The sequence below is a fragment of the Ambystoma mexicanum genome, chromosome 6p (assembly GCF_040938575.1).
Source record: "Ambystoma mexicanum isolate Mex_15411 chromosome 6p, UKY_AmexF1_1, whole genome shotgun sequence".
Lineage (NCBI taxonomy): Eukaryota > Metazoa > Chordata > Amphibia > Caudata > Ambystomatidae > Ambystoma > Ambystoma mexicanum.
In genome coordinates, this window is record NC_090935.1 from 669,282,818 (window position 1) to 669,310,624 (window position 27,807).

At 46.9% G+C, this 27,807-nt stretch overlaps 1 protein-coding gene across 3 annotated transcripts in view; it reads left to right on the plus strand.

Annotated features, from left to right (window-relative positions):
* The window catches only part of RASGRF2 (Ras protein specific guanine nucleotide releasing factor 2), a 2,380,666-nt gene that overhangs the window by 636,235 nt on the left and 1,716,624 nt on the right, over nucleotides 1-27,807 (plus strand). For all 3 annotated transcript variants that reach the window (XM_069627555.1, XM_069627554.1, XM_069627556.1), the window contains exon 2: nucleotides 9,824-9,930. In XM_069627555.1, coding sequence (XP_069483656.1) covers nucleotides 9,824-9,930 — 107 coding nt within the window. The remainder of the gene's footprint in view (nucleotides 1-9,823; nucleotides 9,931-27,807) is intronic.

The following is a 27,807-nucleotide window of genomic DNA, read 5'->3' on the forward strand; positions in this document are numbered from 1 at the left end:
GCCACTAAAGGTTCTCTTTAATTGGACTCCCATCCAGTGCCCAATTTAGCATTCATTCTTATCGCAGTATTCTCTCCTATCTTTCTGCATTCTTTTATCTGCTAGCCAGGCTCGGATAATAAGGCAGCAGACAGATAACTATTTTTTTTATAGGATTGTCCTTTCAGCGATTGATTCACCCTTCGACCTTTAAAGATCATTTGTTTCCTCGTTTACTGGCGCAGTCTGTGGTGGCTGCCGCCTTCTCGCATCTAATTCTGTTGTTGTGAGTTGTCTGCGTTTGTTGACCCTTTAACAGCCTTGTTTTTTCTGAAAGCTTTGTATGGCAGGTCGCCAGCGTCACTGCTGTGTGCAGTGGTCAAGGTTTATGAAAAGAAGTAGTGGAACTATATTCCCTGCTGGCCTGCCCCACTCCCCACAAACCTCATTGCTACGCCCCTCCCACGAACAGTACACCCCCAAACAAATACACCTGCTGTTTAAGGTTTAAGTTACAACTGCTCCCTACACTGTTATTCCGGAACGTTTTCTTCTTAAAATAAAAATATAGGGACAGTAAAACATAGTCCAAAAAAGTAGAGGAGCACCGCTCCCGCCCACTTCGACCACTGGTTGTGTGCTTAGTTTGCATCTCCCCGGTGTTTGCACGGAGGACCACATCCAAGTGCATTTCGGATGTAATTGCAACCAGTCTCCGCTGTGCAATCCGCTGTGCAATTTGGATCCGTTTGGTGCGCGTGTTGTATACGGTAATCCGACTGTACCCAGGTTTGCTATTGCACTTTTACCAATTACAAAAAAGATCACAAACCCCTCTGGCCTAGTGCGTGCATGGGGGGGGGGGCGGGGGGCAATGTATATGAATTGCCAATTTGCTATTGAATCTGCCTGGATTCCAAAAGGACCCATAGCACCTGTGTGCGCATCCCCCATTTTAATTCCTGCACCCAGCTACATCATAAAATACACCAACATGGCACAGAGAGTAAAAACACGCAAACAAATTTTTATGCAAGGACTGCACTGTCTGAAATGAGCCCCTGTGTGTCTACGCAGTTGGGCACGCGACCCCGTTTTAATGTGGAAAGTTCGCTGGGCTTGTTAATTTTACTTGACCCTCGCTGCTGTTGGTCAGACTGCCTAGTTCTTCCTCAGATTTGCTCTTCGCATATTACTTGCTTTTAAACACATTGATGTCTATTTTACTGTAATGGATCATGCTATTTCATTGTGTCACTATATAGGAATGTAGTGGACTGTGGTATTGGTGTTATTGTATACATACAGTATATACATATATTTCAAAACGTATAACTCAAGACAGTTTTAACTTTTCTTCATTTCTCATGAAATCGAATAAAGTTGGTTCTCTTCCGAACATGTCCATGGCTAGACTAAACTGATGCCCAGGGTCTCATGTACATGGCACATGATGCACCTTTTATCACATGCCACAAACATGAAGCGTTGACTTCCTTCATGACAATGCACTGTTCACAATTTTAGTTGAAATTGCAATGTGATTAAACAGAAACACTTTCAAATTGAATGTCGCAGGTTCAGAATGCAACAGATCGACTCAAACTTTCATCGTGCAGAACACTATATGCAAGGGGCCTAATAGTTGCATGATATCTAATATCTAAAGCTGGGCGAACTTCCTGCCCACCGAATTCGCACAGACTAGTCGAACTTAATCTTGTGACTGGTATTGATGGTTGCGCCAAATTTGGTTACAAGCTACAGTCTCATCTGAACCAGCCTACCCTTTCTGCTGGGCAATCAGTGCAGGGTAATCTTTCTTAATGATTCAGCAGGCCGATGAGAGCTGTAGATTCCCGAGGGAGGTTTGATTACCATGAAGAGGCCCACTTCCGGGTTCTCTGAGAGTCGTGCTTTGCTACTAGAGGGAGGAATGCAGCTAATCCACACTAGGCGAGAGCAGGAGAGCTTGTGCTGTAACCATTGAGAGCATTGTACGTCTATTGTTCACATTTAATTTCCGGCCTGTGATATGGTATTTTTAATGTGCTTGTTGTTTGAAGTCCCTTAAAGTCTGACTCCCCGATTCAGAAACCCGTTATGAAACCCTTCGTAGCTGTTTAAAAAAAAATCTTTTTCTCTCCCCGTTCTGCCTTGCACTCAAAAAAAGAAAACATGCCCTTTGTGAAAAACCAAGTGACACCCTTTGTGTGTTTTTAAACCCTTTTGTATATCTTTGCTTATTGAAGAATAAAGAAAAGAAAACAAGAAATCCTTTCATAGAAACCCTTGTGAAAACCTTGCTGACCCCATTTGTGACTTTTTTCTTAAAAGGTTTCCCTCTCACATCCACTGAAAAAAGCATAACCAAGTAAACCCCTTGTGACAGACTTTTCAGTACACCTTTGTGAACACCTTTCACTTAGGGCCTCCATGAATTACTATGGTCCAGCAACATCAACTGCTCAGTCTGTCTGGTGGTATGCCATCTTCAGATGGGGAGGAGCTGGGTGCTGGCATAGATGTGGCTGTACATTTACAGCCTACTGATATAAAGGCTGATACCTCACCCAGAAACATTCTTTTCACTATTATTTTGTCTATTCACAAAAACATGGCACACTCACTTAAAGCCACAAAATGTATAAGCTTCCCCAAATAATTATATGATTTTCTCTTCTCAGTTTGGCGCTAGTATTTTGTCTCATCACAAAACAATGGCACTCTCACAAATAGTGAAGAATTCTGGGAGTTTCTCTCTAATCACTGACAAGAAATGTTGATTTCCCTGGACCTTTTCTTAATACTTCAATCTAAGTTTACATGGACTTTACCAGGACTGTACTATGACCATTTTTATAGAAAGTACAAGATTACAATATGTGTGTGCATGCAAATTATATGTTTTCAAAGATAAAGATTGGCTTGTCAGAGCTGAAGGAAACACTGGGAATTGTATTTACCAAGAATTCAATACATCTCAGTACCAACTATTATTGCTGATGACATTTCGGGCAGGAAGTGTGCTAATAGGCCTTCTTCACGCAAAAGTACCAGAAGAAGGCCTAAAATAATCTATAGTGTGCAAAGAAAGAAGAGCAATATGCGCAGACTCTGTCATTTATTGAACATCTCTGCTTTTTTCCACTGTCAGAATTAAAAGGATACCTGATTAGATGAGACCCTTTGTTTGCAGCCATGTTTAAATTGGATGCCATTGAAAAATACAACAAAATATGTGTATTTAATTCCCAAGGAATACAGCTAGCCATAAAATGGAAGTCTACAAGAATTGGTTTCCTTAATACGTTCTTGTAGTTGCACATCTACCCTGTGAGGAAAAAGCAGATCCACATGTTGGATGCAATTTGAATTAAAGGATTGCTTTTAGGAGGCTTTTGAGCACAAAACAAAACAGTAAAACTATGTAAGCACTATTGTTGCATTATGATAAATCCTATTGTTTCATTCCACTGAATAGAGATGCGATGTTGTATTTTAAACAGGAGGATCAGAACTGCAAGAATAAAACAGAAGCAGTATATATGTTTAATTTCTGCTTTGTCTTGCATGGTGAACAGAGTACCATAGCCATTGTATGTTTACACATCCAAGAATCCCAACACATAAAGAGCATGAAGGTATTCATCCAGTTAGGGCTTATTAGAAGATTAGTACATTTAATGGTCAGGCCGGATGGCTTTAGACCACCCCAAAATGCTACTCCATTGTATTCAAGCCAGGTTTTTAAAGGGGATCTGCCCTATAAATGTACTTCAGGCATTCACTAATGGACACAAGTTCAGGTTCAAAGTGAATGTGTCATGTTTCCTTTCCCATCTCATAAAACATGCATTAAGTCAAGATGCCAAGTAGGGAGGTAACTGAACTCTAGGTGCAATGTGAACAGACATCTGCTTTGAATTGTTCAAAGTGAAAGGTTATGGAAATTATTCACAGCCAGAACCTTTACTTAGGATACTCATACCATGAGGAGGGAATATTTCTGCGATGTATCATAACTGCCCTCCGGTGGAGAATAATTGAGATTGCACACCAGAAACAATTTAACATAGTGAAGAAAATCTCACATTGAATGTGTAATCACTAATTGAGAGGTGCATCCGATTGACACCAAATATGGACAGTTTCTAAATGAGAGTAACCTCTATCACAATCTTTAAAAATAATTAAATGTCGCTGCATAATGAATTGCTCAGAAATGCTAAAAACATGTAAAATCACCAAAAAAGATCTGAATGTAATTATTCAAAGTCTCTAAATATTTGCCCTGACTCACAGAATCTGAAAAGATAATTGGTGTCATGCTCCCGCATGGTAATGAATAGCTTTGCCCAAAAACAAAAAATCATGTTTTTAGAAAATAAGAGTTTTCTCTCCCACCTTTGTTAATCATGTGACTGGAAAAACACCCATAGGACAGAATGGAAGGAATGAGTGTGGTAGATGGAGATTAATGAAGGGGAGGACCTGGAGATTGCAGTGCAAGAAGATAGACCATAGGCAGATGGCAGACAGTCCATGAGACCAGTCCAGTGAGGAAAGGAAGACCAGTGTGTGCTTGGGAATAGATTTCCAAATAAGCAACCTGAACTGAGGGTTTGCTGTAGGAATGATGTCCGGCTGACTGGGTTCCCTGCTGACTCTTCAAAACCAGAAGTGACATCTGGACAGGTAAATCTATCCCAAATGACCAAAAATTGTCCAAATGAATGCCTGTGAAATCTGGGAGGACAAGGGAATTGAGGGGAAACAGAAGCACAGGTGTTATGATTTCTATGTCTCATAGACATGGAGTTACATTGAAAAAATGGAGTACTTTGAGGCCCAGTCCACTTTAAAAAACAAAATCCAAATCTGAAGGTACTTTGGCTGCCACTTTAAAGCGGGATTGCCTTTATAAAGTTAAGTATTATTTGTGAATATAGTTAGTGGTTGAAGCCGGTGGTGAGTCATTAAGATAATAGTGAAATCACGACCCATTACTGTGTAAGATATATCATGCAGTTAAATCGTCCGGCCTAGACCATAGTTATAGAGTGGATGTTTGCGCAATGAAATGTATGCTGAAAGAATAAATTCTGTTCATTAAGAACTGTGTGAAGTAAAAACTATCTGCATTCCCTTGTCTTTCACTGCATAGGCAGTTGGGTGTAATGCGGGAGAGAAAGTGGGTCTTCAACAAAGTATCTGTTACTGAAAAATAGTACATCTCCAGCCCAGAAATATGAAGAGGCTGAAATCATTATATGCAGGCCTCTTTAAAACTGTGCATGCATCTAAATGAAACAGAATACATTCATTTTCAGGGAAAGCCACACACGGGCAAACATGTACAGATTGCAAGCAGTACTCTCGTATTTAGTGTGAAAATCACTTATACATGATCAGAGAAAAATGTTTCCAGGTTTATTGAGAACCTAGTATACATGTGTGTTCAGAACCGGTAAATAAATTGCTGAAAAGCAATTTTTAATTCCACCTTACAGGAACCTATGCACACAGCCTTTGTCATTAAACATGCCTCACACATAATCCACAAATTTACAACTTCACACTTGTACAGAAGAGTTAACTGAAAAGAAAGAAATGTTCTTAACTTAAGTAGTTTTTCTCTGACCGATACATGTCGTAATGCTGGAGCAAAATAAGTATTTAGAAAAGTGATTGATGAATGTCTGTTAGGCATCTCGTCTCTGGTACCATACTTGTCTTGATACAAGAGAAAATCAAGCAGCAGGATTGATTGTTCAAATAGAGAAATGCACACCATTGTATCTAATAAAACACTCATATTAAAGTAATCTGTGTAGATAGTGTAATGAACCAGGAGTAAGAGAAATACATATCTTGCCTTAACTCTATGAGGGCTTTTACTGCCTTATCGAAACTAAAGGATGTCAGTGTCAGAATGTCTAAACATAAAGAGTTCTCCATCCTATCCTGACTCTTACAAGCTAAACCTAAGAAAATGTGCAAAGGGGTAAAGTCAACTAGCCATCTGTAGAGTTCTTCAGTGCAACATAAAGTTCCAAAAGGTGCACAAATGATTAATGTTCCCCAAGCTTTCACAACTCTCAGAAAGATGGGGGAAGTTCTTCCCATCCTTCGAGTTTCAGCTTCTCTTCAGCTCTCAACCACAGTTCTTTTCTTTGGTAAAAGGTAACTTGCCAATGTAGGCGGTATGGCTCCCTGCCCCTAGAGTCACAAACTCAAGGGTTCTTCCTTATCTCTTGACTCACTTATTTCCTCAAAGTTCTGGCACGTTTCCACCCCAGGGAGTTATGTTTCCCTTCCCCTGGGTTTCCATACAATTTTAAGAGGCTTTCTTGAGTATCTGTACTTATGATGGGATGTGGTTCCTTGCCTTACAATCCTCTTGCCTGGTATACTTCCCTGCCAGGACTTTGCACATTCACCTTCCCTTCTGGTTGCAGGTCTCCAGACCGGCATCAGGGTGCCTGGTGTACTCTCCAGCCAGGACTTACTCTCAGTGTTCTCTTTCTCTTTGTGTTTGGTTCTCCAGACTCACAACGGCCTACCTGGTGTACTCTACTGCCAAGACTTATTCTCAGTATTCTCTTTCTCTTTGGGTGCGGGTCTCCAGACTCACAGCAGCTGCCTAGTCTACTTCCCTGCCACATCCTTTCTTGTTAGCATCACTGCACTATAATCACAGGTGTGTGTTCATTAAGTATTTTTACTTTTTAAACGGATGCACATATACATTGTCAGGAGGATAGCTCATGGGCAATGTGCTTGGCTTTAGAAGTAAGACAATGCAGAGGAAACCAGGTACAAATACTGGTCTCGTGCTTAGACACGGTCTCCGGCTATGAAAGATTAATTACATCAGTCCTCTCGATTAAATAACAATATGCTTTTTTGAGCTAAGTTTCAGGAAACTCAATAGAGGCAATGATGAGTTGTTAACACAATGTGTTATACATCTCATTTATAAGGCACTTTTCTCAGGAGGAACTGTCACAATTTCTTGTATAGATGCACTATACATTTTGTACAGTTTTTTGTCCATTCTGATTGCACATACTGCAGACATGACAGATATTCTAAATCAATGCAAATGCCTGTGTTGCTGGTTTTGCAGAGTCGAGAAAATATTCGAAGACAGAAACGGCCAGAGACATAACAACTGTTTCTATATTTCTAGTTTTATTTTATTTTAGCATTTTTGTAACACCCACACCTAAGGGTACCACGGCGTGTGGTACATATGAATAATTACATAGGTAGCACTAAGTTAATGTTCAAATAAGGTAGTTGCAGCCAAAATACATAAGTAGTGTAACAATAGGCTAGGGGTCAAATCAGATAGTTACAGCCAAAATCATAGGTAGAGTAGCAGAAAGCTAAGAGACAAATCAGGTTTTACCAAACGTGATGTTAACAGCACAGGCAGAATAAATAGTTTAAGTCATGCAAAAGGCTGCACAGGTCATAATAGGAAGGTTGCATTTGCAGCACAGGACTTCACAGGTGTTACATCTGCAGCACAAGGCTGAGAAGTCATGTCAGGTAAGGTAGGTTGGGAACTGTGATACGATTTAGTTGCTAGGGATCGACTGGTAATCCGCTCCCAAAGAGTGTGGGGGCTACATCGGAGATACAAAGGCAGTAATGAACAACAGTGATTTAGGCAGTACCACAGCTGTACAGGCTGAGGAAACGGGTAGGTTGAGATGCTCTGTTAATACAGTGAGAAAGTGGATGATTAGCCACCTACAGATAGTACTGACACGGGTACGACTCTTCTGTGGCTGCAAGTGCTTTGCAGCCTTTCCAGACCCGACACGGAGGGAAGCAGCCCCGGTAATGGTCCTTTAGGGGGGGCCCAGCTTTGCTCCAGTACGGGGATGGACATTATGAGACAGAGACCTGGTGAAAATGATGGGTAGCAGTGGCCATTGACAAGTTGAATAAGAACTCCTTAGTAAATAGAACCGGAAGCGAGGGCATGGCCTGCAATACTTGAGTTCACAGGTGAGGCTCGGCCTTCTAGGTCTCATGCAGATCCACCTGGTCCGAGCCTGAACCAAATACTTGAGATGGAGTGATCGAGGGAGTGAGATTATGTTGTGCAGTGGATGTGGGAGTGTATGAGGGCTCACATGGAGAAGCAAGTACGTTTGTGAGTTCAGGAGCAAGGGTAGATCAAGGATTAGTCTCGGCGGGGGTTTCTTTTAACTCTATGATTATTAGTTTGCTAAATAATTAATAGAATGGTTTAAATTTGCAATGTATGCATTTTAAGTGAACAAGCTAAAATGTTTTACATTGCATGTTGCATTGTAAAAAAGATGAAATATGTTTGATCAATATGAACATTCAGAAATAAATGGTTTTAAAGTTAAACATTGTTGAACATGTACCACACTACATTATGGTATATATCCTCATAACTGTGATACAGGTGATTTTTCCCTTTTTTATGGAATGGAATGGTAACATTTGTATGTTGTGGTAATAACAAAAATGGAAAGCAACCTTCTAGAATTTATTTTCTTTATAAAAGAAATTCCCAGCGGGCAAACAGGAAAGTGTTCCTAATGTAATCTGTAAATCTCAAGGATGTCAATGGATTTTGCGAATATTGGGAATGTGATTGTAGAGAACTGTGGTAACATCATTACAAGATGTAGTGCATTGCATAGGTTTACACATATTCCTCCTGCTTCGCCTCACCCCAGATCAAATATTCAGCTCTTTGCCTGGGGATGTTCCCCCTGTTGCCTGCACCTTTCTATCATCCTTCACTACAACTAGTGCCACAGTGTGGGAAGAACAGGCCACTGCATTTTTGGGGACTGTATTCACCAGCACTGGTGTACTCGCTGCATCCCCACTGTCTGTCACACAATCCCCCCCGCCCCTCACACTGTTGTTCTGTGAACTTTAGACCTCTGGGAAGAGATACGTTTGAGGTTCCACGTGGGGATTTATGTTTAGTCATGCATATAAACCCATCATCTGATGTTGAAAAGGGGTATGGGTCGGGGCTTGTGGAGACTGGGTGGACTCTGGGTGAAATCCCAGACAGGCAGCTTCACATGCTCCCCAGAGCCCACCGGTCCCCTCCTCTAGTCTCTTTTAATGGGACTTTGCCACAGCACCTTGCCTTCACATCTGCTGTGTGGGTGAAGAACGTGTTTGGCAAACCTTTCTTCACATTCCATTGATGTTTGATCTTTCCATGCTCTCCCTCATGAAATGCAGACTACATCACACAATGCTTGCAGTGTATTGGTTTTGGTTCTTTCACATCTCTTCCATCGCAATTAGTCTGTGTACTACCTCCGGGTACCCCTTCCCAACCAACCAGGATTCAATGTTGAGTCCCTTAAGAAAAACAAATGGTATCATTCCTGACACTCTAAAGGGAGTAGTACAGTATGGGCATATATATATATATACCCGTTCCTGCGGCATTTTCATCCAGGTCAATGCATTGGCCATTGATACTGGCAATCTCTGGTTGATCAGAAAAAGTATCCCTCCAACATTTTCATCTGTTTGTGGATGATATAATCAAGCAGCGTCACACTGTTGCATTGGGGATGTCATCCATTTGTGTTAGTAAACTAACACCAGGAACTCCTGCTGCTTTTATATTGCTCCATATGTGTGTTCAAAGAAGTTACCTCTCAATATCAGTGTCAGATCAGCGCTGCAATTATTTCATTTGAATCCCAACTGAGCTACCTGTTTACAAATTTTACTACACAGGTACAATAATGTGATGTTTTAGATCTTTTCGTTTTTCAGGAATGTTCATACTTCTCTGTTTTTTTCACTTCCGCAGTATTACTTTATTGTGATCTTTGGCCATGAAGGGCAGAAGCCACTGGAGCTGCGCTGTGAGGAGGAAGAGGATCGCGATGAATGGGTTGAAGCTATTCACCAAGCAAGGTACTGACCATGAACAGACATAGCCCAGAATTACAGCCAAGTGTGTCCAGCATCACCTGTGTGCAATGCATTAGGATGCTTGTGTCAGGGTGGCCCTGATGTTAAAACATTCCCTTGTTTCTAAATTCCTTTTTCTACTCTAACACCCATATTTTCCATTCCCCTATGAGATGAACACTCAAAGGTGTCAAACCAGGTGCAAAGGTATTATGCCATGTTTTACTCCTCCATTTTCGCACTGATGAATTTTGTAGATTTTGGCAGGCAGAGCGGGGGCACATACAGACATGTACGCATCTGCCTGCCCCATACCCTCTGTCTGCCAAGAACAATTGCTTCCCCTGTGCAAGAATTTACCAAATAATTCTAAGATGATGGCCTCCCAGGTTAATACCTCAGGCCAGACACCCGCACCATTCCATGCAAATTACACTGACAGAGGTGGGTTTGCCAATCAGAAGGAAACCCCACCTGGATGTTATCCGATCCTTACATTTGCAGTGGGCAGATCAGATGACATTTAAAAGGGACAAGAGTTATTGGCAGATGGTGGGAGTTAGAGGTTGGATGTCTAGAACAGAAAAGAGTGTTTGGCAATGCAGCAAGGGATAGAGATAACTGAGAGGAGATGGTGGAGAGGGAGAGGGGGTAGAGAGAAAGGGAGGTGTAAAGGAGGTGGAAAGGCCAAGGAGCCATCTACGGGATCAGAAGGAAATAACTCTGGATGTAGTTAGGGTTATTCTGGTAGCAGAACACAGCGCATCCTGTGAAGTCTTCTTATGGTAGAAAAGTAATTGCAAAGAAATCTGCTACTTGTGTGTCACACCCTTTATAGTGAGATATTGTAGTCCTGCCAAAAGTGGGTTAGGAAATGTGTCTTTATGCTGTTGCGACCTTACTTGTGTGAGCATGGAACATTGTATTTATCCGTATTAATTGAGATTAAGGGTGTTATTTTAATGTACATAGAAATGAATACAGAAGATATAGCTATAGAACTTAAATTAGTGGAGTGCCATAATATAGAAACTTTTACATATTACTTATCAACACTTGTACACCTGAGCATGGGAAGGCGGTATTATCGGTGTAATGAACTGGAGTCAGATGTGGAGGGTTTGGGAGCCCCTTCTCAGGACAGATGGTGGAGATTGAGTCTGGTCTTGAGGAAGTCCATAGATGGGATAATGTTTCTATCTGGGGAATGAAATCCATTGGAGTGAGGCAAGTATGAGCTGCTGGTTTTCGTCACCCATCTCCTGGCACTGATTAGTCACAAAGCTGTGGAGTCTTGACCTGAATGTAGAGTTGTGTTTGGACTACAGCTGAAGGTGTTCCTGCTCAGGATTTGAATGTTGTTGTACATATAACAACCAACATTTTTTGAATGTTTTAATACTTTTCAAAGTATAATTTTTTGACTCACTTTCTGTAAACAATGAATAAATAATGACTCGCTTTTGTGTAAAAATATTCTAGTTCTTATTTTTTCAATCATATATTACTTAGTCATACATGACTTAATTGAATAAAGAGTAATTCCAAACAATGTTAAACATTCACATGTTAGTACCCAACAATCTCTTCATTAAGCGCTTGTTTCATATTCAACACTTAATATGTTGTTATGGTGAACAATTAAACACACAAATTCCTCTTCACTTATGTGTTTAAACACTCTACACGTTTCAGGAAAAAAATCCCCTTCTTCAGGAGTTGTTCACCCTTGTTTTTAGTATTTATTCAATAGCGTGATGACATCACTAGATATAATACGGCCCTTTTCTTGCCACTAGAACATGGACGGCGTAGGGATTTGGACGCACGGAGCAGATTTCAAAAAGATTACGAGGTATGGCTAGAGAACGCGAATAGCTTGCCATTTTTTAATGATGAACACTACAGAGTTATTCGATTGAACAACAAACCCAAACAACATAATCTATATATTGAACATCCAGGTGATTATGGCTGATTAAAAGCATGACAGTTCTATTTTATAAATATGCATAATAGGCATTGCATTAAAACTTTGTATTATTAATTATATTCCTTAGGTTGAAAGAACAAATACTAAAAACAAGGGTGAACAACTCCTGAAGAAGGGGATTCTTTTCCCGAAATGTGTGGAGTGTTTAAACACATAAGTGAAGAGGAATTTGTGTGTTTAATTGTTCACCTTAACAACATATTAAGAGGCCGATTCATAGAATTAATGTGTGCTGAAATATTTGGCGCAAGTGTGCGAAAGCGTGCGAATCGCAGTGCAAGTGCGAAAATCGCAGCGAAACCCGCGCACAGCGATTCATGGAAGTCCGTGTGCGTGTAAATCCCTGGAATTCTGCGTGGCGCACGCTGGCACACACGTCTCCAAACAGCATGCAGTAAGCGCACAGCGAAAGCGCACATAGCGCAGCGCACACAACAAAAGTAGGCGGAACAGGGGGCGTAACACGCAGAATGGGGAACAACGCGTGAAAATGTGGGTGTCACGGGGGAAGTACAGGAGGCAAATGCGCGGAACGCCCACACGCGCATCTACAACACGTATTCATGGAATCGAACGGGGCCAATGCGTGCGCCAAAAAAGACGCGCTAATCCGGAAACACATACGCCAGCAGGAAGCAGGCATACGTGGACCCGCGCAGCATAAAAGTGTGCGCAAACAACAAACAAGCTCAGACGCCAAGATGAATATACCATTCCTAGCAGCAGTGGTCATGGGATACCGCAGGAGGAGGAGGAGGATAGTCAGGGCCAGACTTTTTACAGCCAGAACCAGCCTTTTTGGGATGCCTAATGACCAGGTGTATGGGAGGTACAGGTTTCCACCTCACCTGGTGAGTGAGTGGGAGGATGACCTCACATCACCTACCCTGTGCTCCCAAGCACTCAGCCCCCTGGAGAAGGTCCTCAATGTACTGCACTTCTTGGCCACTGGATCATTTCATGCTATAGTGGGGGGGTGTCTCAGGCCACGCAGTCACGCTGCCTACACCAGGTGTTGGCCATCATGACTGCACGCCCATCAGTCCGCAGGCACATATACCTGCCCAGAACACCTGCAGAAAGGCAGGCTGCCGTCCAGGATTTCTACGGGGTGGCACAATTCCCTAAAGTGCTAGGTGCCATTGATTGCACCCATGTGGCTCTACGTCCCCCCAGGGCATCTGAGCACATCTATAGAAACCGCAAGCACTGGCATTCCATCAACGTGCAGGTAGTATGTGATGCCAAAGGAATCATCACCTCAGTATATGCCAACTATCCAGGGTCCACCAACGACAGTTTCATTTACAGAATGTCAACCCTAAACCGGGACCTAGAAGCTGGGCGGCATGGCGATACATGGCTGCTTGGTGAGTATAAATGCCACTGCACATGCATGCATGTCAGATACTGAGTAATGTCACAACCCCACTAATGATACCCATCACCACCTCCCCAGGGGACAGTGCCTATCCTCTGAGCACCCACATGATGACGCCAATTCGGAACCCCACCACGCCACCCGAGGTAAGATACAACACAGCCCATATTGCAACCCGGGGCATAGTGGAGCGCACATTCGGAGTGCTCAAGTCACACTTTCGCTCCCTTGACCGCTGTGGTGGGCAGCTGTTATATGCTCCCCCAGTAGTGTGCAGGATCATAGTGGCAGCATGTGTCCTGCACAACGTTACAACTAGCCGGGGCCTGCCGGTGGACATGGTGGTGCCCCCACATCCCCAACCACATGCACGCCCTCTGCGCATGGGAGGGGAAAGGGCACGTGGTGAGGCAGCCCGTACGCAGCTGGTGGCTAATTACTTCACAGAAAATCACACCCCTGTGGAGTGCACACAGCCCTGGCACATACCAGCTGACAATCAATGATGATGACATAAGGGACACTCAACTGTCACAACCATACCATCCTGAGATTGGTCACCTGGAAGTGTTACATTGTGTGCATCCCTACCTACCCAAACACCACCAATGCTGTGTCATCAAAAGACATACATCTATGCTGCAAAATTCATTACCACCTTGCTAAATACAACATGAGAACAGTGCCATGTCACCCAACCCCTCCCCAGCTCCACCACCAAACACACCATGGCATGTCATGCAATGTTAAAGCAAACAAAGCAATGCACAAGACCTGACACAAGTGTCACAAAGTACACTGTCCCTAATGGGAACTGCCCACACACAATATGCTCCCAGTAATGTATAACTAACAGCACACATTACCAAATACTTACCACCAACACAATGCTGCAACACACCATGGAAAAATGCAAAAACATGACAGTACTAACTTCAAGTAGTGGCAGTCTTACAACCTGAATACGCCAGCACATCGACCCCTTACAACTGTAGAGTGTTGCTGCCACGCAAATGTCTCAGTGTACTGCATACAACATGAACTGCATCTGCAAAGTAGACGGCCTTGTGAAGACATGAGGAAGGAACCTGCAGATTAGGAGGAAGACATGGATGCACAAGCACATATCAATACACCATGCAGTGTACAATACAACAATAATATCCACTAGGGATGTCTACACAGTATTGACTACAGACTGCCCACACAGGTCATGGGAGCCCAACGTCATTGTGTAATTCACTGTCACTTGGTCACACACTTTGCAAGCCCATGGAAACGGGAAGCAGGAGGGGTGTGTGTCTCACGAACCCAAGCATCTAACCCAAACTCAGGACAAGCCTGCATGTGCCCAGCCGGAATACAGTGGATGCCCACGGGAGCCACACAAGGCAACACACTGTAAAAAAAAAAATCAAAAATCAAAAATGGCCATGTGTGGGCCACGGGATTTGGGGGAGGCCACCCTCGAGGACAGGGTGCACACCTACACCCACCTGCGTGGATGTTGGGAAAAAAAAAAAACCTCCTTGGGCTCATGGCCTGCACGGCTATGCCATTGTGGGAGAACTGCTGTCGCTCTGCTCATCCTCTGCTGCTGCATCAGGAGGCGGTGGCACTGTGGGAGGCAGCCCACGCAAAGCCCTGGTACGGTCCTCCATGGCAGCAAGCATGCAGGTCTGGAAGGTCTGATTCTGGAGGATTAAAGTGCGGAGATCCCCATGCAGCACATCACGGGTTGCCTACATTTTTGCACGCATGGCCTCGCGTGATGCCCGGATCTCCTCACGTGTTGCATGCAGCTCAGCTGAGAGCGAATGCGTGAGCTGCTCCAGCTGCTGTTCTGCCCTAACTTTTCGGGAAGCCTCAAGTTCAAGCAGACTCTGCCTGAGCTTATGGAGTTCTACCCTCAGGGCTTTCCTGTGGCCCTGGGACTCTATTGATATGGATTCGCGCAGAGTCTCCAGTGCCACCCGTCTGTCCCTGTTGGACGCCAACATCTCTTCCCTGTGTGATTGGCAAATGGAGTCTGTTGCCTGCTGTTGTTGCTCCATATGCCTTTCAGGGGGGATAATGGAAGTGGCCACCCTCTCCATTGCCTGAGCCATCATTTCTATTGATGCTGCCTGTTGGGTTGCCATACCGTACATGGAGTTTTCCCATACAGTATTGCATGGTGGCGCACGGCCACCGCGTCGACGGGCACCACACTTGTTTGGGGCCAGGCAATCTGCACCTTGCTGTGCTGGCACTGCCTGAGGCTGCAGGACTGCATCCCCCCTCTGATATGCTGGCCCAGGAACAGGATCAGATGCTGTGGAGTGTGAACCTGCATCCGTAACTGCCAAAGGTGGACCTACCAACACTGACATCCCCATAGAGGGTTCTACCCCTGGTCCAGGTGGGTTGGACAGAACAGAATCCCTGCCAGAAACACTTACCTGCGACTGCACATAAGTCTCATCATCCGACTCAGCGCCTGAATAGAGCTCTGGGGAGGTGCACCCAGAGGCACCCCTGGACAGTATGGTCTGCAGTAACATTGGGTTTTCACCCACCACCACACCACGTCCCCCACTGGTGCCCGCTCGTGCCTGAGATTCCTCCTGGGTCTGCACCATCTCCTCAACAGCACCAAGTGCGTCATCACCTGCAAAAACATGAAAGACAACAAATGGAAACAGGCATGAGCACCATAGCGCACACATAGGCCGTGACAAGCCAGAGATCCAGTACATGATTTACAGATGTCCCACATGACTATAACCCTGCCATGTATGCACTGTCAAAGAGTTGGAAGTGGAGTCAAAAAGGCAGACACTGGGGAGAGAGATGGATATGCAACACATTTGCAGCATGTTGGGTAGCACTGGCATCACACGTCAGGTTGTGAGTGGCATGTCCAATACACATACATGACACATGCCACCACACAGATGTCAAGCAGCATAGCCACGGTAAATTACAAAACTACAGCAATATGTCAGTGAATGAGTACTGTCACACATCCATGTCACATCGACATGATGCGAATATTGATGCTGAATAGTGTTGCAAAATATGCATGTGCCACACACTGAAACACATCCAGTGTCCAATAACACAGTCATTGTGGGCTGATCAATGGTTGGTCACTTTAACATTACAGGAAACATCTGTCATCTTCCACATGCAAACAGGCCCTAATAAAACATTTCTGCAGCCCAATACTCCATCGGCCTGAATGGTGTAATCATTAACATAACCAGGTAAAAATAGTGGCCCAGTGTGGGCTGTAAACAATGACTGAAGCATATCACATATGTTGCAATAGGGCAGAATAATGCGTAGCAAAAATGGGAGAGTGGAAACAATCAGCCTGAATGAACACTTACAAAATCTGAACAATGTAGTTGCAAGATGACAGTTCAAGGTAAAGTGCACTAATGTGGGCCTAATTGGCAACTGTGGGCAGAAGGGATACAGTCATACCCAAATCCAAGGCACGTGAATGTATGGGAGGAAGCAAATGGGTGACCCATAACACTCAGGAGTACACACCCTCACCTGGCACTCAATCAGAACCCGTCACCCAAACAACATACACATGGATTACACACACACGCATGGGCACTCACCGGACAATGCATCATAATCAGGAAGATATCCCACACCTTGGATCTGTTCCTCTGCGATGAAGGTCCCAGCAACAGACTCAAGTTCAGTGAGTTCATTGTCCTCTTGTGGAGACCCACCGCCAGTCACCAGAGTAGCAGCATGATTTGAGGCCAGCTTGTTCTTTGCTCTGCGTTTCAGGTCATTCCCCCGCTTGTAGCAATCATCAGCTGTGCGCCTCACAAATCCAAGGGCACTTATGCGGTCCGCGATGGTCTGCCAGTGTGCCCTACGTTGACCAGGTGTGGTCTTGCACCCTGCAGTCACCAACATTTCGTGGCTATGTGCCGACACATAGCTCACAAGTGCATCAAGTTCCGGGTCATTAAAGCTAGGCTTCCTTGACGTGCCGGAGTGTTTAGCCGTGTCTGGGGTCTCAGCCTGTTGTGCCAGAGCACCCTTCTTCCTCTTTTTCAAAGGTGGAGCGGAGCCTGAGTGGCTTACGCCGCTCTGGTCAGTAGGGGCAGAAGCACCGGTGGACTGGGTAGTAGGAGTGTGCGAATGCACAATGACCATAGGCCTTGGTGCACGCATTGGCAGAAGTGTGATGTTGGCAGGGGGAACGCCAGTTTGATGGACCTGGACCGACACTGTCCTGGCTGGGTGACTCAGAGCTGGGGTGGATGGAGCTGCAGCTGCCCCTGCAGCCTCCCCACCCTGCCTACTTGGGGCAGCAGATGACATAGCTGCCCCAGTTCCACGTGGCTTGGTGACACCAACTCGCACCGCCACACGTGGCCTAGACTTCCTGACCTGGAAGTCAGCCTGGGAGTCATCCTGTACCAGGTCAGGTGCCACAATGGGCTGGTCCAACAAGGGCTGAGCTGGGATGGTGTCAGCCATGTTTCCCTCAACCATGGGGGGGGGCATGGGTGTCCCTGATGGGTCCTCCACACATGGGGGTCTAGGGGCACCCTGCAAATCCCGGCCACGGCCCCTACCGTGCCCACCACGCCCACCTTTTGAAGGTCGGCCACCTTTGCCTCCCTTACCGCTTGGTCGCCTCCCAACCATGGCACTGATGTTGTTGTGCGTATGGGATTAACAGTAAACTATTGTCATGGGCGATTGGGGGTGAAAGGGGTAGGGTACTAGATGGAATTCGTACCGTAGTGCTCTACAAGGCTGTCTGACCCCTGGGGGAAGATGACGGGTCACGCAACGCACAGGCAGCCCAAAATAAAAAAATAACGTGCACACAACCCCTCGTAGGCCACATGCATGAAAAAATGAACCCGCACTACGCTGTGGCACCCAGAAACATAAAAATAAGCGTACGCATAATACACGCAGCCTACAATGACCTCTGAAGGGGTACGCGACATACGGGGCAAGCACAGTTGGTAAATACGTGCGCGACTCACCGTCTGCCTGGAAAAAGAACGTGAAAAAAACACACGTGTGCGCGTAGGCAACACCCCTGCCAAAAGAAGGACTGTACGCTGTCTGAGGAAACAGGACAAAAGAAGAAGTGAACGCTGTTTGAGGAAACAGGCCCAAAAAAAATAAAGAACGCTGTCAGAGGTAACAGGGAGTACGAACTTGAAACGCTGTGAAGTAATCACGTGTGAACCGACAAGAAGTACAGAATTCACCCACTCGCTCTCCACGAAAAGCACGTACAAGGGAATGGGGTCCTACACGTACCTTTTAAAGCGGCCCACACGTAAAGCTTCACTTACGCGTGTACGCGCTAAGGCCCTTTCCTCCAATTACACGAGCTGACACTCGGACGTGCAGTTTTTGGACGTGTGCGATGAACATGCACCCGTGTTGATGGAAACACCCGCACGCGTCATGTCACTTACGCGCGTAGGCCCTTTCCTCGGACTACAAGCATCCACACGCGGACGTGCAGTTTTTTCACGCACGCTGAACCACTATGCCCACGTCACGAGGGAAACGCCCACGCGAGTCAGGTCACAGAAGCGCTTACGCGATAAGGGCCTTTGGTCCAATGAAACTGCGTATGTGTGCTGACGCGTTGATGCGCTTACGCACGTAGGGCCTTTCCTCGAATTACATGCTGACGTGCAAGATTTTCACGTGCCAAATCACTCTGTATCAAGCTGGCCACGCAACAACACACGGAAGACCACGCTCCTGCCCAGAAGGCTGAATTACTGCCCCCCAGACCCCTGAGCACGCTCCCACCTGCCATCTGCTGCTGCCTGCCTGCTTGCTGCCCACATGCCCTGGTATTTGGTGCCTGCACGTCAGCCAGGGTTCCAGTTGCTGTGTCAACCCCTGCTGGAACAGAAGATTCCCGACTGGGATACCATCGCTCCACAGCCCAGCCCCAGGACCCAGTTGCCCACCCACGCCTGCCTCAGGGGTCGCCATGTCAGGGCAAACGCCATCTGAGACCACTGGCGACCCCCAGCCAGAGAGGCAGAGGGCCACCAGCTTCAGTGTGAAGGAAGTTGGTGTCCTGGTGGAGCAATGCCCTCTTCGGGAACATCACGCGCCAAGGAAGGACGGGAGAGGATCTGGGACGACGTAGTGGTTGCCATCAACGCGGAGGGGGTAGCAACCCGCGACATCAAGCACGTCAAGAACCGCTGGGAGGACTTGAGGTCCAGGACCCTCTACAAGGCCCGGTGCCTCGCGAAGGGGGGCTGGGTCAGCATGAGTGACATCCAGATGAGGGTCCTGGAAAGCATAGGCCCAGCGCTCCACGCCCAGATCCTGCAGAGGAAGACCCGTCTGGAGTTGAGCGGTAAGTGGCCAAGCATTGGTGTGTGAGACAGGGCATGTTGCAGTGTGCTGCTAGTCTGATACTTGCCTGTATGTGTGACATAGGCCATGTATGGATGTGTGTGTGTAGGGACATCACATGTGAGACCAGTAATGTGTGAACCACATGGTTGATGCATGAGTTACAATGCAACATGTGTAGCTGTATGGCAAATGCACACATGAAAGCATGCCAGTGTCTGTTCTTGCACATGGTGGGGGTGTGAGGGATGGGTGCTGCTGTCATGTACATGTATGGTGCACATGTGTGTGTGTCTGAGAAGTGTGTGTGTGACATAGGAACGCCATGTATTCATGACACATGTATGTGATGATGTGTACATTCACTCATGCAGTGCGGTCATCGTTGTATGCACTGTGTCTATCCACTGTGTCTGTGGTGTACAAGGCAGGATGCATGACCCTCCGGTGATGTGTGTGCATGGGATCAGTGTGAACCATGATGCATGTGAGTTTGAAGGCAAGATTTTGGTTAATAGAGGCCCTTGTACATGGCTGCTGGTGTTGATTGCAGGCGCTGTGCCTGTTCATGCATGTGTGTTGCGTGCATTCACCCATGTGTTGTGGAGGGACAGGATGGAAGTGACGTTAGAGACTGCAACTCATGTGTTATTGCTTCCTGTCTAGGAAAATGTTGTACTGTACCCTGTTGCTTGTGTTCTATGTCTTCCTCTACGCAGCATCAAGTGAAGAAGAGGGCGGAGACGGCGCTGTGGAGCCAAGCGGCGGGGATGCCTCCACCAGGCGGCAACGCAAGGCCCAGCCACCCTCCAAGGACTTGCCATCATCCGGGAGCAAGGGGGCTGGTGCCGCGTCTGCCACTACGGCTGTGGCGGAAGGGCCGGGTGAGCCCCCACAGGGGCTTGCAATAGCGGAAGATGGTACGGAGACATCCAGGTTGGTGGTCTCTACAGAAGAGGAGGAGCCCACTACTGAGCCGCACATGGGGCCTGGTGGGGGTAGTACCACTGGTGCAAGTGGTGCAGTCCAGGGTCAGGAGGCAGCACAGGTCACCGCGGAGGGGCCTGTGCATGTCCCTGTCCTTGACCCTTTGACTGCACCACCATGCAACAGCAGGGATGCCCCATCCCAGGCCCATTCGCAGGTAGGGGAGAGTGCCATGTCATCTGCCTCTCCACTACCTGCGGACGAGGGGTCCCATGACCGCATGGGCTCCGTCCTGATTGGTGTTGCGTTTCGCACTCGTGACATTCGTGATGACGTGCGTTCGTCCTGGCCGGAGAACGCACGCCATCACGAACAGCAGCGTCACGACGTGGCACTGTTGGGAGGGGCCCTGGTCGGTGGGTTCCTACATGTGTCGCGCACTCTGGTGGACCTCTCCTCCTATGTGGAGACTATGTGCCAGTCGTTCTCCCTACCGTCTGTGGACCTGGCCCGACCAACACAGCCAGCTTGGTGGAGCTCACATCCCTGCCACAGTCGGGAGTTGGCGGTCCAGCAGGGGTGCACACCACAACTGGAGACCAGCTGATGGAGGATGTGCAGGCACCATCGGACAGGGCACATGGACAGCAACAGGAGCAGGAGCAGGCTGTAGGTGGGAGCAATGATGGCTCGGGACCATCAGCATCGGAGGGGCAGGCATCGGCCAGAGGGCAGGAGGACCCAGGAATGGGAGTGTCTTCCATGTGGCAGCGGTTGGGCCAGCAGATAGATGCGGAGCGGAGGCTGGCGGAAGAGGCGTGGCTCACCATGGTCAGGGCGGAGTTCTCCATGCGTCGGGCATAGAGGCGGCCAGAGTGCCTCGAGGCAAATCGCAGGGAGTTGGAACAGGCCATGAGTGCCTCCCTGCGAGACCTCGGGGCCAGGGCAGAGGCCCGCCTCCGGGACATCGACATGGAGTTCGATGATGCCCTGGCCCGGGACAGCACAGAGTGAGCCGCAGGACTTGCCCACCGCCATTGTATATAGTTAGATAGTGTTAGGTTTCCTTTCTGTTTTTGTTTATTTTGGGGCGATTGGACAATGCACCAGGTTTTTGTATATAGTTCTTTATTAGGTAGTCTTTTTTGTAGGTTTCATTTCATTTGTTGGGCTCATGGACCCTGGATTGGTGATTTGTATATAGTTGAACAGTGGATTTATTTTTATTTTTTTAATTTCACCATGGAGCAATGGATTTCACTTATTTTTTCCCTTTGTTGGACCGAGACTTTGGACACATTTTTCTGGACATGCTGTGTTTTATTTCTTCTTCACATTATTGTGTGTTTTCTTTTCATTACATACATTTTGGGTTCAATACATTTTTGTTTCATACTTCGATGTGTGGTATTCTCTCATTGATTTCATGCATGTCATGATGTGGGTTTTCACATTCACTTGCACCCATTCTGTGTGTGTGACAGACATGTGTTCATTTACATACTTGCCATTCGGGTTGTATCATGTAATGGGCATTTCTATGTGGGTGGATGCAATACTTGGTTGTGTCTTTGGGCTGGCGTGGAGTGGGGTGTGATGTGGCTGGCCATTAGGCCCATGATTGAGGATCGTCATGACGTGGGGGCAGGGGGACATGTGTGGGGGCCTGCTGGCAGGTGCCCATGACTGCTGGGGGGTGGGGGTGCTGGGGGACATGTGTGGGGGCCTGCTGGCAGGTGCCCCTCACTGCTGGGGGGTGGGGGTGCTGGGGGACATGAGTGGGGGCCTGTTGGCAGGTGCACCTGACTGCTGGGGGGTGGGGGTGTTGGGGGACATGAGTGGGGGCCTGCTGGCAGGTGCCCCTGACTGCTCGGGGGTGGGGGTGCTGGGGGACATGAGTAGGGGACTGCTGGCAGGTGCCCCTGACTGCTGGGGGGTGGGGGTGCTGGGGAACATGTGTGGGACATGAGTGGGGGCCTGCTGGCAGGTGCCCCTGACTGCTAGGGGGTAGGGGTGCTGGGTGACATGAGTGGGGGCCTGCTGGCAGGTGCCCCTGACTGCTGGGGGGTGTGGGTGCTGGGGAACATGAGTGGGGGCCTGCTGGCATGTGCCCCTGACTGCTGGGGGGTGGGGGTGCAGGGGGACATGAGTGGGGGCCTGCTGGCAGGTGCCCCTGACTGCTGGGGGTGGGGGTGCTCGGGGACATGAGTAGGGGCCTGCTGGCAGGTGCCCCTGATTGCTGGGGGTGGGGGTGCTGGGGGACATGAGTGGGGGCCTGCTGGCAGGTGCCCCTGACTGCTGTGGGTTGGCAAGTTGACATGTGGCTTGGCTGGGGGGCATGCCCATGGTGGATGGGCTGCCTGCGGGACATGACCAGGGGTGCAGGGTAGTCCCCTGTGGTGTGGGCTGCCTGCAGGGGCCATGGAGGGTGTAGAGGGAACACCTGGGAGGACCCACACTGCCAATTCACGTGTAGGACTCCCCGCGCATCCCCGAAAATCACGTACCCCGCTCTGACAGCAAAATCGCGTGTGAAACTTCCCGCGCACCCCAGGAATACACGTACCCCACTCGCACAGGGCCTATCGCGTGTGAAACTTTCCACGCACCCCCGAAATACACGTTCCCCTCTCCAATCGCGTGTGAAACTTCCCGCGCACCCCAGGAATACATGCACCCTACTCGCACAGGGCCTATCACGTGTGAAACCTCCCGCACACCCCGGATTTAGACGTACCCCGCTCCGATCACGTGTGAAACTTCCCACGAACCCCAGGAATACACGCACCCCACTCGCACAGGGCCTATCGCGTGTGAAACTTCCCACACACCCCCGATTTACACGTACCCCGCTCCGATCGCATGTGAAACTTCCTGCGAACCCCAGGAACACACGCACCCCACTCGCACAGGGCCTATCGTGTGTGAAACTTCCCGCGCACCCTAGGAATACACGTACCCCACTCGCACAGGGTCAATTGCGTGTGAAACTTCCCGGGAACCCCAGTAATCCACGTACCCCACTCGCACAGGGCCAATCGCGTGTGAAACTTCCCACGCACCCCCGATTTACATGTACCCCGCTTCGATCGCGTGTGAAACCTCCCGCGCACCCCAGGAATACATGTACCCCACTCGCACAGGGCCAATCGCGTGTGAAACTTCCTGTGCACCCACGAATTACACGTACCCCGCTCCGATCGCGTGTGAAACCTCCCACGCACCCCAGGAATACATGCACCCCACTCGCACAGGGCCTATCGCGTGTGAAACTTCCCGTGCACCCCCAAATTACACCTACCCCACTCCGATCACGTGTGAAACTTCACACCCACACATGAAATACACGTACCACGCTCCGATCGAGTGTGAAACCTCCCGCGCACCCCAGGAATACACGCACCCGACTCACACAGGGCCTATCGCGTGTGAAACTTCCCACGCACCCCCGAATTACACGTACCCCGCTCCGGTCGTATGTGAAACTTCCCGCCCACACCCAAAATACACGTACCACACTCCGATCGTGTGTGAAACTTCCTGCGAACCCCAGTAATACACGTTCCCCGCTTGCCGTGTGCTGTGTGGCGGCCCTGTATACTGGTACAGGGTTAGCGCAGCCCTTTGTGCTGGATTGGGGATTTTGATGGCTTTTCCTTGCGCGAGGAGCGTTCTTGGGGGTGTAACTGGCGCTGCTGCAGGGTCGCTGTGCCACTGTGCGCCATGGCTGGTTTTGGTAGCTAAAATCCATGAATACGCTGTGTGCGGAAATGGATTTTAGCGCACGCGGCTGGCGCAGAGATACACACGCGCACACTGTGCACCAGCTGCGTGCGCCACTTGTGCTCTAAATTCTATGAATTACCCTCTAAGTGTTGAATATGCAACAAGCGCTTAATTAAGAGATTGTTGGGTACTAACATGTGAATGTTTAACATTGTTTGGAATTACTGTTTATTCAATTAAGTCATGTATGACTAAGTAATATATGATTGAAAAAATAAGAACTAGAATATTTTTACACAAAGGTGAGTCATTATTTATTCATTTTCTACAGAAAGTGAGTCAAAAAATTATACTTTGAAAAGTATTAAAACATTCAAAAAATGTTGGTTGTTATATATACAACAACATTTGGGTTTGCAGGGGACGGGAGAGTTCCACATATTTGTGGACGACTGCTGTTGTTACATTAGTTAAGAACAACCTCGTGCCAAGGTTGGTTTTCTCCCCGGCACCCCACCAATCATTTCTAAAAATCCACAAATTAGTAAACTAATATAGGTGTGCACTAGGCCATTTTCTCCATAGCACCTGCTCAGAATTTGGCCAAGGCAGCCACATTTGCATGATGCCTCATTTGGATCTTTCAAGGACACCCCTCATTTATACAGTGTCATTCAGAGCAGCAGCCAAAACCTTCCTGGAAAGAGACAGTGTTTGGCCTGATTGTACTGCTTCCTGACACAACATTTGGACATGGAATAGAGTTATGGTAAAGCCGTGCCAAACATGCAATATTTAAGTGTACCTTCCAGCAATGTACTCCAAAAGGCCAATTTAGACTGCTTATGCATTTTTATTCAAATGATGCCAAAGATCTTTGACAGTCTCCCAATTCAAGAAAAAATCCAAGGAATTGCAAGCCATTCATAAAGGAAAGAAATGATTGTGCCAATGCAGTGCAATCCGTATATTCTGGACCAAAAATTAAGAAAAGAAGTAAGATTCACTTCAGCACTCAAGATGAAAAAGGCTCAGTGAGTTTCAGTATTGTACTATCATCAGGAGCCAGGATCTGTGAGCAAATCCTAACAGTGTTGTACACATCACAAACATACACATTAAGTGACCTCACTATATATCAAAACACTATAAAATCAGCGAGGCTCAAAAGAGAAAACTGTTGTTTTATGCCCTCTCCCCTCAACAAGGTTAAGACCTTGATTGATGAAATCAAAATGCTTTTAGATGATTGCAAGATTGAGGAAACTAGAACCAGCCAAAATGATTTCATCCCTCCTAACATAGACACCACAAAAACTAAATCAGTGGTGAAATCAGTAACTGCAGTGAAAACCAAACAATCCAAACAGCTTTTTCCCAGTAAGAGCAGAGGTGATAAAGTTACAGGAAAATATTATGATTGTGAACCAGTGGTCTTGCCTAGAAACCCTAATCGAGGAGGAGGGTAAACCGTCACTTTTCCAGCTGAAGTGCAGAAAGGGAATGGTGAGTCAGGTACACATGCTAAAGCTGGTCTTGAGTCCAGTGGTCGAGGTTATTTGGAGCGGTTGGGTGCGGTACTCCTATACTTTATTATGTGCCCTTTTACAATTCCTATACTTTTATTTTTAAAAGCAACCGTTCCTGAATGCTTTCTTTCTAAAATAAAAGAATAGGAGTTAGGAGCGAATTTAATCAAGCATACTGTAAGGTGAGATCACTCTGCTGCTTTGTCTGCCCCAGAACCTTTGCTTCATGAGCACTGAAAAAGAAAGAAACATTGAAATGGCCCATGCCCCATCCTGGTCCGAGTCACAGTTCCACTACTTCTTTTGTTACACTTCCCCCACTTGTTGAGCCACAAAATCAAATCAAAACCTGTACAAAATAACGTAGGAGCCACCACCAGCACCCTGATGTATAGGTGATATGCATACTGCCACAGCATTCCTTTTCTTCCCTTTATGACGCACTCCAGAACTCACCTTCTTCCCAATTCGACTCTGGGTAGAAGCTCAAGTTAATATTACAGCAAGTAGTCTGAAACTGCGTATAATTTAAGAAATACATCAAATGTAGGAATTTAGATGCCATGTCCAATATGCGAACACCTTTGATTTGCCATTTTTATGGACCCCAATTTGATGAAAGAGGGACAGTTTCCCGCCAAGTTTGTTCAGTCATGTTTGAAAAGAATTTCGTCAAAAACAACAGAATCTGCAACATACATGTGCTGTGCATTATCTGGCTTTGGATAGAACTCATACTGATTTTCAAACATGTAATCCCCTGATTGGTAAGGCTTCAGTGGAATATATGGGAATTGTGCTTGGAATTTAGTGCTATGAGTTTGGAATGGCACTGCAGAGCATTCCCAGAAAGTATATTGGTGCTGCAGGATGGGCTCACGCTTGGCAAACAAAAAGGCATTGAAATATGTCCCATAACACACATGGGGGTCCATATCATGGAGATCTTCAACATCATCAGAAGAATCAAACAAAGCATTTTGCTCAAATGCATGGAGCCTAGTTTGTAACAGTTCTTTATATGTTCTGGACACAGGGCTACCGGGTGAAAACAGTCTGGATTCATCAATCACAGAAAAAGTATGAACTTACAGCTACTTGGCTGTGCCATTAAAGGTTTTAATCCATGGTATCCACACATGACCCATGGTTAGAGTAAACATTTTAATGAAGGCTGGAGTTCCTGGCTCCTGAAGCTCTCTCTTCTCTAACGTGTGTGAAGAACTAAACGGCTTTAAAACAACTTCTTTGCTTGCAGATGGAGTGGAAACCATGCTCAAAAAGTGCATAGATGTCAGTGAGATGAATTATATAGTGAGACTCAACCACAGTAGAATGGAATATACTGCCAGCATGATGTAACACCAATTCAGAAAGTGTGTCCAAAAGAATTCTTTCATAGATTTAGAAACCAATCTTGGACGCCAATCATCATCTCTCAAATCTCCATCTCTTCTTCAGGCTCCTCAACTGGAAGAGGATGAGTGCATGGAAACATTGCGGTAACCATTTGGAGCAGTTTTCAGGTGATCCAATGAAACTTGTCTGGTGCCTCTCTTGGGTGTTATTGCGGGCAGGACAGATGTTCTATAACCCTTCAGTCTGATTACTTGCACTGCTGGCGTCTAGGAAGGACCAAATAGGGTCTTGTCATGGATCTTCTCCAGGAGCCAATCTCCCGCTTTGAGGGTGGCCTCAGGACTGGCCTCAGCAGCTTCCACCTGAAGGGATTCCCTCAGCAGCGTTGTCAGCAGCTGTTCTTGTCTGGAGAGAGGGTTGGGGAGAGTGTGCAGATCAGGCATAAACATTTTTCTCCCAAACAAGCGTTCAAATTGAGTCTTACAGCTGCATAGAGACTGGCATGGTAAATTATTTAAACTTCTGATCAGTAGAGGCACATGGTCTACCCAGTTACCCCCCATTGAAAGGATGCATTAAGTCAGGCACAATCT